The sequence below is a fragment of the Procambarus clarkii genome, chromosome 25 (assembly GCF_040958095.1).
Source record: "Procambarus clarkii isolate CNS0578487 chromosome 25, FALCON_Pclarkii_2.0, whole genome shotgun sequence".
NCBI classification, from domain to species: domain Eukaryota; kingdom Metazoa; phylum Arthropoda; class Malacostraca; order Decapoda; family Cambaridae; genus Procambarus; species Procambarus clarkii.
The window spans coordinates 19797590-19811923 of NC_091174.1; the positions used below are offsets into that span (position 1 = coordinate 19797590).

The 14334-nt window shown below is 41.9% G+C and overlaps 1 protein-coding gene across 1 annotated transcript in view; it reads right to left on the reverse strand.

Annotated features, from left to right (window-relative positions):
* The window catches only part of LOC138368649 (uncharacterized), a 557854-nt gene that overhangs the window by 103424 nt on the left and 440096 nt on the right, over positions 1-14334 (reverse strand). The window contains exon 2 of the mRNA XM_069331352.1: positions 1111-1254. Within this exon, the coding sequence (XP_069187453.1) occupies positions 1111-1214 (104 nt within the window). The 5' untranslated portion in view covers positions 1215-1254. The remainder of the gene's footprint in view (positions 1-1110; positions 1255-14334) is intronic.

Here is a 14334-nt window from a genome sequence, read left to right on the forward strand (position 1 = left end):
TGTAGGTGGTGTGGGAGTGTTGGTGGCGTGGGAGTGTTGATGGCGTGGGAATGTTGGTGGTGTGGTTGTGTTGGTGGTGTGGGAGTGTTGGTAGTGTGGGAGTGTTGGTGGTGTGGTAGTGTTGGTGGTGTGGGAGTGTTGGTGGTGTGGGAGTGTTGGTGATGTGGGTGTGTTAGTGGTGTTGAAGTGTTGGTCTTGTGTGAGTGTTGGTGGTGTGGGAGTGTAGGTGGTGTGGGTGTATTGGTGGTGTGGGAGTGTTAGTTACGTGGGTGTGTTGGTGGTGTGGGAGTGTTGGTGGTGTAGGTGTGTTGGTGACGTGGATGTGTTGTTGGTGTGCGTGTGTTGGTGAAGGTGGTGTGGGAGTGTTAGTGGTGTGGGTGTGTTAGTGGTGTGGGAATGTTGGTGGTGTGGGAGTGTTAGTGGTGTGGGAGTGTTAGTGACGTAGATGTGTCAGTGGTGTGGGAGTGTTGGTGGTGTGGGTTTGCTGGTGGTGTGGGAGTGTTGGTGGTGTGTGAGTGTTGGTGGTGTGGGAGTGTTAGTGACGTGGGTGTGTTGGTGGTGGGGAAGTGTTAGTGACGTGGGAGGAGAGTTGGTAGTGTGAGAGTGTTGGTGGCGTGGGAGTGTTGGTGGTGTGGGAGTGTTGGTGGTGTGGAAGTGTTTGTGGTGTGGGAGTGTTGGTGGTGTGGGAGTGTTGGCATTGTTGGAGTGTTGGTAGTGTGCAAGTGTTGGTAGTGTGGGAGTGTTGGTAGTGTGGGAGTGTTGTTAGTTTGGGAGTGTTGATAGTGTGGGAGTGTTGGTGGTGTGGGAGTGTTGGTGGTGATGGTGTGTTGGTGGTGTGGGAGTGTTAGTGACGTGGGTTTGTTGGTGGTGTGGGAGTGTTAGGAACGTGGAGTTGTTGGTGCTGCGGGAGTGTTTGTGACGTGGGTGTGTTGGTGGTGTGGGAATGTTATTGACGTGGGTCGCTAATTTCATTAAGAAAGACCAATCACAGATTTGTCTTTCTATCAACATGATACTGATGAAATAATGCACCAGTTATCATAACAACAAGACATTTGTGGCTGAAAATCCTGGGTAGTAAATATGCCTTGGGAGAGAGAGAGGACGCACCTGAATGGGATGAAGAACAAGAAGAAGCATAAAGTGATCAGCAAGAAGCGTCTCAGTTTGTTGGGGATGTGCTTCAATGCCCTGGAGTGCCTCAACTTGTCCATGTCAGAGTGTAAGTGTGTTTCCTGCTTCGTACTCTCGTTTCTGCAACAAAATTAGAAACTGGCTCCATTAATCTGCAATCTCCTGCAACACTACTAGGAATTATCTCTCACCATTTAAATGCTTTTGCAAAGTTCTAATACATTTCCACTCCATTTGCCAGTTCCAAAAACCTCACAATCACACTGACATCCTTGGGTGACATATCCTGCAATACCTTCTCATATTACACCTTGCTGGCTCCTGAAACACCACTGTAATGTGAACACCCAGTTTGCAATGCAATAAAACATTGCATTAAATCTTCATTGGCCTGCTGGATGCAACACCACCCCACAATAACACTTGCAGTTCGTCTGCTCCTGCAATGCAACACCACAACACTGCAACACATCTTGATGTCACAAAGTTACCAACTTCTCTCTCACAGTTTATAGCATAATTGGTGACACCTTCACATAGTGTGTCAACAGTTCGTTTTGAAAATATATTATCAGTTGCTAAAAATATTTGTAAATTTGTAAATATTTTATGCTAACAGTGACTAAAGTTATTTATAAATTTGTAAATATATAAATACTGTATACTAGCCGTGGCTAGACATTCTATCTGGGAGCTTTCTGACAGGGGGCCTATAAGCCTTCTGCTGTTTCATTTATTACTATGAACTTTCGTTAATACAGAGAAAGTGCAAACATTTCACTGAGTGCATTTCATTTGATTATTCAATGCATGTGGATATGTTTTCAAGTTTATTCAGACAGGTAACACACACACAAGCTGCTAATGGAAGAGCTGGTCCTAGTCCTAATGAAAGACGCAACAATGTTATCATTGACAATTACCTCTGAGTCTTGTAAGGCTCTCCTGTAAAAGTCGTCACAGTAGCAGTAACAAGAGCAGTAATCATAGTGTAATCGATGAAAGTGGAAATTGGTGGTGAGAAGCTATGTTAAGTGTCACCCACGTGGTGGTGTCAGAGTCCATAGTCAAGATCCACTCACTGCACGCAATCTACCTCCATACTTCCCTATAGTGGTAACTGATTATCTCTGGAACTATTATCATGATGTGGCAGGAAGAGAATAAAGTGGCAATTTCCTGTAATGGGAGGAAGACGTAATGTCCAAGACAACTCCCAGAGAATGAGTTTACAGCCTGAAATTGTGATGTGTGACGTGGCGTGTGTTGGAGGGAGATACCCGGAGAGGGTTCTGGGAGTTTAGAACATGAGAATAAAGGTAACTGCAGAAGGCCTATTGGCCCATATGAGGCCGCTCCTATTTATAACCACCCAATTCCATTCATATATATGTCCATCCCACGCTTGAAACAATCAAGGGACGCCACCTCCACCACGGTACGCGGTAAATGGTTCCACAAATCAACAACCCTGTTACCGAACGAGTTTACACTCAGGTCTTTCCTAAACCTAAACTTAACAAATTTACATCTATTGTTTCATGTTGTTTTGTGTTGATACTTTAAATAACCTATTAATATCCCCTTAGCTATGCCTGTTTATCCACTTGTACACCTCTATCATGTCACCCCTAACTCTTCGCCTTCCTAGAGAATGTAATTTAAGCTTGATCAAACTTTCTTCAAATGACAGGTTTCTAATTTAGGGGATTTACCTTGTCATCCTACGCTAGACGCGTTTTAGGGAATTTATGTCCATTCTACAATATGGTTAGGTTATCTTGAGGTTATCTTGAGATGATTTCGGGGCTTTAGTGTCCCCGCGGCCCGGTCCTCGACCAGGCCTCCACCCCCAGGAAGCAGCCGTGACAGCTAACTAACACCCAGGTACCTAATTTATTGCTAGGTAACAGGGGCATATAGTGAAAGAAACTGCGCATTGTTTCTCGAAGGCGCCCGGGATCGAACCCGGGACCACAGGATAACAAGTACAGCGTGCTGTCTGCTCGGCCGAGCGGCTCCCCGGCCCGACCGGCTCTGGTGACTAGAACTGAACTGCATAATCTAAATGGGCCTTAACCAGAGCAATATATAGCTGAAAAACAACACCAGGTGTCTTATTATCAATGCTTCGATAAATAAATCCCAGTGTTCTATTTACCTTGTTACGAACATTTATGTATTGTTTTTTTGGTTTTAAATTCTTACTAATCAAAACTTCCAGATCCCGGTCGCAATTCGACTTCGCAATCTCAATACCATCAAGCTCGTATCTTGTAACTTTATCATCATTACCTAGATTCAAAATCTTACATTTGTCAGCATTAAACTGCATCTGACAATCTTTTGACCATTTCTAAACCGTATTTAGATCGACTTGAAGAGACAGCGAGTTTCCGTGCTTATTTCCCTACCGATGTTTGTATCATCGGCAAATTTGCAAATATTGCTGCTCAAACCCGAATCTAAATCATTTATATATATATATATATATATATATATATATATATATATATATATATATATATATATATATATATATATATATATATATATATATATATATATATATGTCGTACCTAGTAGCCAGAACGCACTTCTCAGCCTACTATGCAGGGCCGAATTTGCCTAATAAGCCAAGTTTTCATGAATTAATTGTTTTTCGTCTACCTAACCTACCTAACCTAACCTAACCTACTTTTTTTCGGCTACCTAACCGAACCTAACCTATAGAGATAGGTTAGGTTAGGTTCGGTAGGGTTGGTTACGTTTGGTCATATATCTGCGTTAATTTTAACTCCAATAAAAAAAATTGACCTCATACATAATGAAATGGGTAGCTTTATTATTTCATAAGAAAAAAATTAGAGAAAATATATTAATTCAGGAAACTTGGCTTATTGGGCAAATTCGGCCTTGCATAGTAGGCTGAGAAGTGCGTTCTGGCAACTAGGTACGACATATATATATATATATACACACACATATATATATATATATATATATATATATATATATATATATATATATATATATATATATATATATATATATATATATATATATGTCGTACCTAGTAGCCAGAACGCACTTCTCAGCCTACTATGCAAGACCCGATTTGCCTAATAAGCCAAGTTTTCATGAATTAATGTTTTTTCGACTACCTAACCTACCTAACCTAACCTAACCTAACTTTTTCGGCTACCTAACCCAACCTAACCTATGAACATAGGTTAGGTTAGGTTAGGTAGGGTTGGTTAGGTTCGGTCATATATCTACGTTAATTTTAACTCAAATAAAAAAAAATTGACCTCATACATAATAAAATGGGTAGCTTTATCATTTCATAAGAAAAAAATTAGAGAAAATATATTAATTGAAGAAAACTTGGCTTATTAGGCAAATCTGGCCTTGCATAGTAGGCCGAATACGACGTTCTGGCTACTAGGTACGACATATATATATATATATATATATATATATATATATATATATATATATATATATATATATATATATATATAAGTTTGTGAGGGTACCACCTCTGGTGCCAATGTGGGGACCCATAGCCTCGGAGAAGAAAATAAAAAGTGTTCAGAGGAGACCTTGTGGTTTCTCACTGAACACTAATATTATCTTCTCCTACCACCCCCATTCTTTTGTATGTACACATATATTTACTTTATTTGAACTTTGTTACAAAAAAGGAGTTACATATGGGTTACAAAGATGGTTGTCATAGGTTGTCGAGTTCCTCCAGCTCCTCAGATGGCGGGCAGGAACCCTGGATGCAGTGCGCATTTCCCCTCTGTATCGCCACACTGAGGCGCTGGAAAAGAAAGCTTGCAGCTCTCGGGTCCCTTGTTGTTTCAATGAGCCTAGAACCCAGTTCCTTCAAAAAACTGGTAGCACTTTTACCCCAGGCGCCGAGCGTCTCAGAAGCAATGGGGACAAAATTGTAGTGGTGATCCAGTTCTCTATACTTACGGGATTTGGCTGCTTCCCTGTGGGTGGCAGCGCCACCTGGTTGTGCAACACTGAGGTTAATGTAGGTGTTAGCCAGGGTTGATACGCACGTGTAGTCCCATACCAACTGCTTGCCATTCTTCCAGGGGTTCACTGTGATACCATCAGGGCGACCAATAAGAGCATCAGAGTTACGGGGCGTTAGGTAACGGGGCTCTCTTTCAGCTGGGCATCCAGCTGTGGTGAGGCTCCTTTTGATGATGTCGTTAACTTCACTGTGCCTCGAGTGCCATCCCCCTGTACTTTGGCAGAGTAGGCCATGGTGACCGTACCTGTCAGCCACCACCTCGCCGCAAATACACCTATATCTGGTGTGGATTGGGGCAGCAAGGCGGAGGGCCACAGCAATTCGGAGGGCGTGTGGTGTGAGACGCGTGCCAGTTGCCGACATTGGGGTTGCTAACAGGAAATCCGCTGCATGTGGTGCTGCTACTGCTGTGAGGCGAGCAATGTCGTGTTGTGTTGTTGCAGCACCCAGGCACTCTGCAGCAACTTGGTCTACAATGGGACCATCCCAGCTGGATTGCTTGTGGGATTTTGGGGATGGTGGTTGAGGTGATTGGCCTGCACGAGAGGCCCACTCTGTGGCACAGCGTGTAAAATTGGGATCATGTACACCTGCCAGCTGATGTAAGTGGGCAGGTAGAATTTCCTTCACAAGGTCGTCGGATGCTGATAAGGAGGACAGGAAGGCTGGAACAGCGATTTGCGTTGCCGTTCGAACTCCGAGGCCCCCAAGTCTTACGCGAAGAGAGGCTTGTTTCCACTGTAGGTCATCGAGAGAGAGGTTAAGGGCTTTTTCTAGCATTGATTTCAGTAACCGGTCATACTCACTTAGTTTTTGGCTACTGTAAGATGGTGAACACCTCAGAAAGTAGGTTAACCTGGGGAGGGACAGACATCTGGTGGTGAGGTAGAGTGCATCATATATATACACATTATATATATATATATATGTCGTACCTAGTAGCCAGAACTCACTTTTCAGCCTACTATGCAAGGCCCGATTTGCCTAATAAGCCAAGTTTTCATGAATTAATTGTTTTTCGACTACCTAACCTACCTAACCTAACCTAACCTACCTTTTTCGGCTACCTAACCTAACCTAACCTATAAAGATAGGTTAGGTTAGGTTAGGTAGGGTTGGTTAGGTTCGGTCATATATCTACGTTAATTTTAACTCAAATAAAAAACAATTGACCTCATACATAATGAAATGGGTAGCTTTGTCATTTCATAAGAAAATAATTAGAGAAAATATATTAATTCATGAAAACTTGGCTTATTAGGCAAATCGGGCCTTACATAGTAGGCTGAGAAGTGAGTTCTGGCTACTAGGTACGACATATATATATATATATATATATATATATATATATATATATATATATATATATGTATATATATATGTATATATATATATATATATATATGTATATATATATATATATATATATATATATATATATATATATATATATATATATATATATATATATATATATGTCGTACCTAGTAGCCAGAACGCACTTCTCAGCCTACTATGCAAGGCCCGATTTGCCTAATAAGCCAAGTTTTCCTGAAATTATATATTTTCTCTAATTTTTTCTTATGAAATGATAAAGCTACCCATTTCATTATGTATGAGGTCAATTTTTTTTTATTGGAGTTAAAATTAACGTAGATATATGACCGAACCTAACCAACCCTACCTAACCTAACCTAACCTATCTCTATAGGTTAGGTTAGGTAGCAGAAAAAGTTAGCTTAGGTTAGGTTAGGTAGGTTAGGTAGTCGAAAAACAATTCATGAAAACTTGGCTTATTAGGCAAATCGGGCCTTGCATAGTAGGCTGAGAAGTGCGTTCTGGCTACTAGGTACGACATATATATATATATATATATATATATATATATATATATATATATATATATATATATATATATATATATATATTATATATATATATATATATATATGTCGTACCTAGTAGCCAGAACTCACTTCTCAGCCTACTATTCAAGGCCCGATTTGCCTAATAAGCCAAGTTTTCCTGAATTAATATATTTACTATAATTTTTTTCTTATGAAATGATAAAGCAACCCTTTTCTCTATGTATGAGGTCATTTTTTTTTATTGGAGTTAAAATTAACGTAGATATATGACCAAACCTAACCAACCCTACCTAACCTAACCTAACCTATATTTAATGGTAAGGTTAGGTTAGGTAGCCAAAAAAGCTAGGTTAGGTTAGGTTAGGTAGGTTAGGTAGACGAAAAAACATTAATTCATGAAAACTTGGCTTATTAGGCAAATCGGGCCTTGAATAGTAGGCTGAGAAGTGCGTTCTGGCTATTAGGTACGACATATATATATATATATATATATATATATATATATATATATATATATATATATATATTATATATATATATATATATATATATATATATATATATATATATATATATATATATATGTTTATGTACTCACCTAGTTGTGTTTGCGGGGGTTGAGGTCTGACTCTTTGGTCCCGCCTCTCAACCGTCAATCAATTGATGTACAGATTCCTGAGCCTACTGGGCTCTGTCATATCTACATTTGAAACTGTGTATGGAGTCAGCCTCCACCACATCACTTCCTAGTGCATTCCATTTACTAACTATTCTGACACTGAAAAAGTTCTTTCTAATGTCTCTGTGGCTCATTCGGGTACTCAGCTTCCACCTGTGTCCCCTTGTTCGCGTCTCTCCAGTGTTGAATAGTTCATCCTAGTTTACCCGGTCGATTCCCCTTGAGGATTTTGTAGGTTGTGATCATGTCCCCCCTTACTCTTCTGTCTTCCAGTGTCGTTAGGTGCATTTCCCGCAGCCTTTCCTCATAACTCATGCCTCTTAGTTCTGGGACTATTCTAGTAGCATACCTTTGGACTTTTTCCAGCTTCGTCTTGTGCTTGACAAGGTACGGGCTCCATGCTTGGGCCTCATACTCCAGGATTGGTCTTACATATGTGGTGTACAAGATTCTGAATGATTCCTTACACAGGTTCCTGAACGCTGTTCTGATGTTAGCCAGCCTCGCATATGCCGCAGACGTTAATCTCTTTATGTGGGGTTCAGGAGACAGGTTTGGTGTGATATCAACTCCTAGATCTTTCTCTCTGTCTGTTTCATTAAGTACTTCATCTCCTATTCTGTATCCTGTGTCTGGCCTCCTGTTTTCACTGCCTAGTTTCATTACTTTGCATTTACTCGGGTTGAACTTCGGCAGCCATTTTTTGGACCATTCACTCAGTCTATCTTGGTCATCTTGTAGCCTCCTACTATCATCCTCTGTTTCAATCCTCCTCATAATTTTTGCATCGTTGCCAAACATTGAGAGGAACGAATCTATACCCTCTGGGAGATCATTTACATATACCAGAAACAGCATAGGTCCAAGGACTGACCCCTGCGGGACTCCATTCGTTACGTCTCGCCAATCTGAGACCTCACCCCTCACACAGACTCGTTGTCTCCTGTTGCTTAGGTACTCCTCTATCCACCGGAGTACCTACCCTTTCACTCCAGCCTGCATCTCCAACTTTTGCACTAGCCTCTTGTGTGGCACTGTATCAAAGGCTTTCTGACAATCCAAAAATATGCAGTCTGCCCACCCTTCTCTTTCCTGCCTTATTTGTGTTGCCTGGTCGTAGAATTCAAGGAACCCTGTGAGGCAGGACCGGCCATCCCTGAACCCATGTTGATGCTGTGTTACAAAGTTCCTTCGCTCCAGATGCTCCACTAGTTTTTTCGCACAATCTTCTCTATCAGCTTGCATGGTACGCAGGTTAGGAACACTTGCCTGTAGTTTAGTGCCTCCTGTCTATCCCCTTTCTTGTATATCGAGACTACGTTAGCTGCTTTCCAAATATCTGGCAGTTTCCCTGTTGCCAGTGATTTGTTATACACTATGGAGACTGGTAGGCACAGTTCTCTTGCTCCTTCCTTTAGAACCCAAGGGAAGAATCCATCTGGGCCTATAGCCTTTGTCACATCCAACTCCAGTAAACACTTCCTTACTTCCCCGCTGGTAATCTCAACCAGTGGTTCCAGTGGTTCCTGGTTAGCTATTCCCTCACTTATCTCTGGAATTTCTCCTTGCTCTAAGGTGAAGACTTCCTGGAATTTCTTATTCAGTTCCTCACACCTTCCTTGTCATTTGTAGTGAATCCTTCCGCCCCTATCCTTAATCTCATAACCTGTTCCTTTACTGTTGTTTTTCTCCTGATGTGGCTATGCAACAATTTTGGCTGAGTCTTTGCCTTGCTTGCGATGTCATTTTCGTATTGTCTTTCTGCCTCTCTTCTCATCCTGACATATTCATTCCTGGCATTCTGGTATCTTTCTCTGCTCTCCAGTGTCCTGTTATTTCTATAGTTTCTCCATGCCCTTTTACTTTGCTGCTTAGCTAGCCTACATCTCTGATTAAACCATGGGTTTCTCATCTCATTTCTCTGTTTTCCTTTTGGACTGGGACAAACTTGTTTGCTGCGTCCTTGCACTTCTGCATGATGTAGTCCATCATATCTTGGGCCGTCTTTCCCCTGAGCTCTGTTTCCCATGCTATATCTGTTAGGAATTTTCTTATCCCCTCATAGTTTCCCTTTCGGTATGCTAACCTTTTGGTTTCGGTATCCCTCCTCGAGTTCAATAACCCTTCTTCAATCAAGTACTCAAACACCAGTACACTGTGGTCGCTCATTCCTACTGGGTCCTCAAAACCAATTTCTCTTATGTCGGAGTCGTTCAGAGTGAAGACTAGGTCGAGTCTCGCTCTTTCGTCATTGCCTCTCATCCTTGCGGGTTCTCTGACATGCTGGGTTAAAAAGTTTCTTGTCACCACCTCCAATAGTTTGGCTCTCCAGGTATCCTCGCCTCCATGCAGTTCCTTGTTCTCCCAGTCAATCCTTCCGTGATTGAAGTCGCCCATGATGAGCAGGTGGGATCTATTTCTACAGGCAGCAGAGGCTGCCCTCTCAATAATGTGTACTCACCTAGTTGTACTCACCTAGTTGTGCTTGCGGGGGTTGAGCTCTGGCTCTTTGGTCCCGCCTCTCAACCGTCAATCAATAGGTGTACAGGTTCCTGAGCCTATTGAGCTCTATCATATCCACACTTGAAACTGTGTATGGAGTCAGCCTCCACCACATCGCTTCCTAATGCATTCCATTTGTCAACCACTCTGACACTAAAAAAGTTCTTTCTAATATTTCTGTGGCTCATTTGGGCACTCAGTTTCCACCTGTGTCCCCTAGTGCGTGCCCCTTGTGTTAAACAGCCTGTCTTTATCAACCCTGTCGATTCCCTTGAGAATCTTGAATGTGGTGATCATGTCCCCCCTAACTCTTCTGTCTTCCAACGAAGTGAAGTTTAATTCCCGTAGTCTCTCCTCGTAGCTCATACCTCTCAGCTCGGGTACTAGTCTGGTGGCAAACCTTTGAACCTTTTCCAGTTTAGTCTTATGCTTGACTAGATATGGACTCCATGCTGGAGCCGCATACTCCAGGATTGGTCTGACATATGTGGTATATAATGTTCTGAAAGATTTTTTACACAAGTTTCTAAAGGCCGTTCTTATGTTAGCCAACCTGGCATATGCTGCTGATGTTATCCTCTTGATATGAGCTTCAAGGGACAGGTCTGGCGTGATATCAACACCCAGGTCTTTCTTTCTCTCTGACTCTTGAAGTATTTCATCTCCCAAATGGTACATTGTATCTGGTCTCCTGCTTCCTACCCCTATCTTCATTACATTACATTTGCTTGGGTTAAACTCTAACAGCCATTTTTTCGACCATTCCTGCAGCTTCTCCAGGTCTTCTTGAAGCCTCAAGCTGTCCTCCTCTGTCTTAATCCTTCTCATAATTTTGGCGTCTTCAGCAAACATTGAGAGGAATGTGTCTATACCCTCTGGGAGATCATTTACGTATATCAGAAACAGGATAGGTCCAAGTACAGAGCCCTGTGGGACTCCACTGGTGACTTCACGCCAGTCCAAGGTCTCACCCCTCACTGTAACTCTCTGTTTCCTATTACTTAGGTACTCCCTTATCCACTGGAGCGCCCTAGCAGTTACTCCTGCCTGTTTCTCCAGCTTATGCATCATCCTTTTATAGGGTACTGTGTCAAAGGCTTTCGGACAGTCCAAAAAAAATGCAGTCCGCCCACCCTTCTCTTTCTTGCTTAATCTTTGTCATCTGATCGTAGAATTCTATCAAGCCAGTGAGGCAAGATTTACCCTCCCTGAACCCATGTTGATGGGTTGTCACGAAGTCTCTTCTCTCCAGATATGTTACTAGTTTTTTTCTCACAATCTTCTCCATCACCTTGCATGGTATACAAGTTAAGGACACTGGCCTGTAGTTCAGTGCCTCTTGTCTGTCACCCTTTTTGTATATTGGTACTACATTAGCAGTCTTCCATATTTCTGGTAGGTCCCCCATTTCCAGTGACCTACTATACACTATGGAGAGTGGTAAGCAAAGTGCTCCTGCACACTCTTTCAATACCCATGGCGAGATTCCATCCGGCCCAACAGCTTTTCTCACATCCAGCTCCAGTAGGTGCTTTTTTACCTCACCTCTTGTAATTTCGAACCTATCCAAGGTCACCTGGTTTGCTGCCACCTCTTCTAGCGCCGTGACATCTCCCTGTTCTTTGTAAAGACCTCCTGGAACCTTTTGTTGAATTCTTCACACACCTCTTTGTCATTCTCTGTGTACCTGTCCTTGCCCACCCTAAGTTTCATCACCTGTTCCTTCACTGTTGTCTTCCTCCTGATGTGACTGTGTAGTAGCTTTGGTTCGGTCTTGGCTTTATTAGCTATATCATTTTCATACCTTTTCTCAGCTGCTCTTCTCACACTGACACACTCGTTCCTGGTTCTCTGGTATCTCTCTCTACTTTCTGGTGTTCTGTTATTACGGAAGTTCCTCCATGCCCTTTTGTTCAGCTCCTTTGCTTTCATACATTCCCTATTAAACCACGGATTCTTCCTTTGCTTCTCTGTTTTTTCCTGTCGAGCTGGGACAAACCTGCTTACAGCCTCCTGTCTGTGTGTGTGTGTGTGTGTGTGTGTGTGTGTGTGTGTGTGTGTGTGTGTGTGTGTGTGTGTGTGTGTATGTGTGTGTGTATGTGTGTGTATATGTGTGTGTGTGTGTGTGTGTGTGTGTGTGTGTGTGTGTGTGTGTGTGTGTATGTGTGTGTGTGTGTGTGTATGTGTGTGTGTGTGTGTGTGTGTGTGTGTGTGTGTGTGTGTGTGTGTGTGTATAATTATAATATTATGTATATATTTCTATTTATTTGCTCAAACTTTAGGTGCTGGTACTTATCATATGGTACAAGACGGTAGTCCCAGTGGGATGTACAGTTGACCGTTGTAGTCCCAGGTCGCAGATGGATGTGACCAGTTGCGAGTTCCTTGATCTATGACACTAACTTATCATCAGTTAAGGGAACCATAATTACCATAAGTAATTTTCTGCTTAATTTCCGGCTTCCAATGATATTAACTTCCCTACGAATTCCTAGATTCACATACCTGTATTACAGTACATATTCAGTATATTATCACTGAGGAATGGTTCTTACACTGGGTAGGCCTTGTGGCTGGTATAATAAATCCTTGTGTGTGGCCTCATTCTGGCAATAATATATTTTCTAATTTTCCATGTGCAATTTTCCTATACTTTCAACTTATGTGTGTTGTGTTTACACGTACAGTCACTGTTCAACGTACTACTGTTTACTATATTTCAGATATATGGACAATTAACGAATCTCGTTGCACTGGCTCCCACGTGGTCCCACGTTTATTCTCTATTTAACACAAAGTTCCATTGTGATGTTTTAGACAGAACAACTTCTAGAGTATTAGTTAACTGCCCGAAGAGTTGTTGTTTTGTCAAGTAAAACTAAAAATGTACGTATGTACTGCTTGAAGAAATATTTCTTTTTGGGAGGATAACTCAGTGAATACGTGTTTACTGCCTGAAGACTTGTGCTGGTCAGGACAAATTTCAGATTTTGTGTTTACTAGCTGAAGACTTGTTGTTTTAGCCAGGGAAACCCACAAAGTACTTGTGAATTGTTTGAAGAGTTATTGCTTTCGCCAGAAAACTTTTCGGTGGACGCAATTCCTGCTTGAAGGCATAAAAGAAGAATTTATTTCTTAAATCACTGTCGAGGCTTAGAATAGTCTCGTGCCAAGACCAATATAGACTAATCATTTTAAGTATTGTTTACTCACAGTGACTACATCAAGATTCACTGCTTCTTGTCAACAGTGGAGGCTTACTCACAAAGACTCCTTCAAGAAACGCAATGCCGTTTCACAAATATTGGCGTGCTCACAAAGACTCATTCAAGTAACAGAGCTGCTTTACACAAGTGGTGGCTTATTCCCAATGACCCATTAGAGATGTATTGCTGCTTCACAACAGTGGAGGCTTACGCCCAGTGACTCGCATCACTACAGTGGTGGCTTTCACTCAGAGACTCTTTAAAGAGGCATCGTTACGTGACAACAGTGGTGGTTTACTACTAGTAACTCCTTCAACAAGCACAGCTGTTTGACAACAGTGCACCTTTGGGAGGCATCGTTGATTGATAACAGAAGTGGCTTACTCCCAGTGATTGCCTTAAGGGAAATCGTTACTTTATAACAGATCACCTTCAAGAAGCCATCTGCTTGGCAACATTGATGAGTTGATCACCAGTTCATACAAACCTGCTTTACACTACTTCATTCAATTTGTATAATTCCCTAATCACCTAAACTATTAAAATCAGATTAGGTAGCAAATAATTTATGTTCGTGTTTGTAGGTATTACTTTCAAGCAATGCTCCAGCACGCTGCTGGTGTACTTCTCCTCTGACACTCCCTGACACTTTGAGTGCCAGGATACATAACTGGTGACCAGGCGATCAAACCACATTTAGTTTTTTATAAGCTTAATAAAGTTACACGTCGACCCAGAAAACGACGAGAAACTAAAGAGGGAGGAAGACGAAGCTGCTGGTGGAGACGAAGCTATATAGCTGTTGGTGGAGACGGAGCTATATAGCTGCTGGTGGAGACGGAGCTATATAGCTGTTGGTGGAGACGGAGCTATATAGCTGCTGGTGGAGAC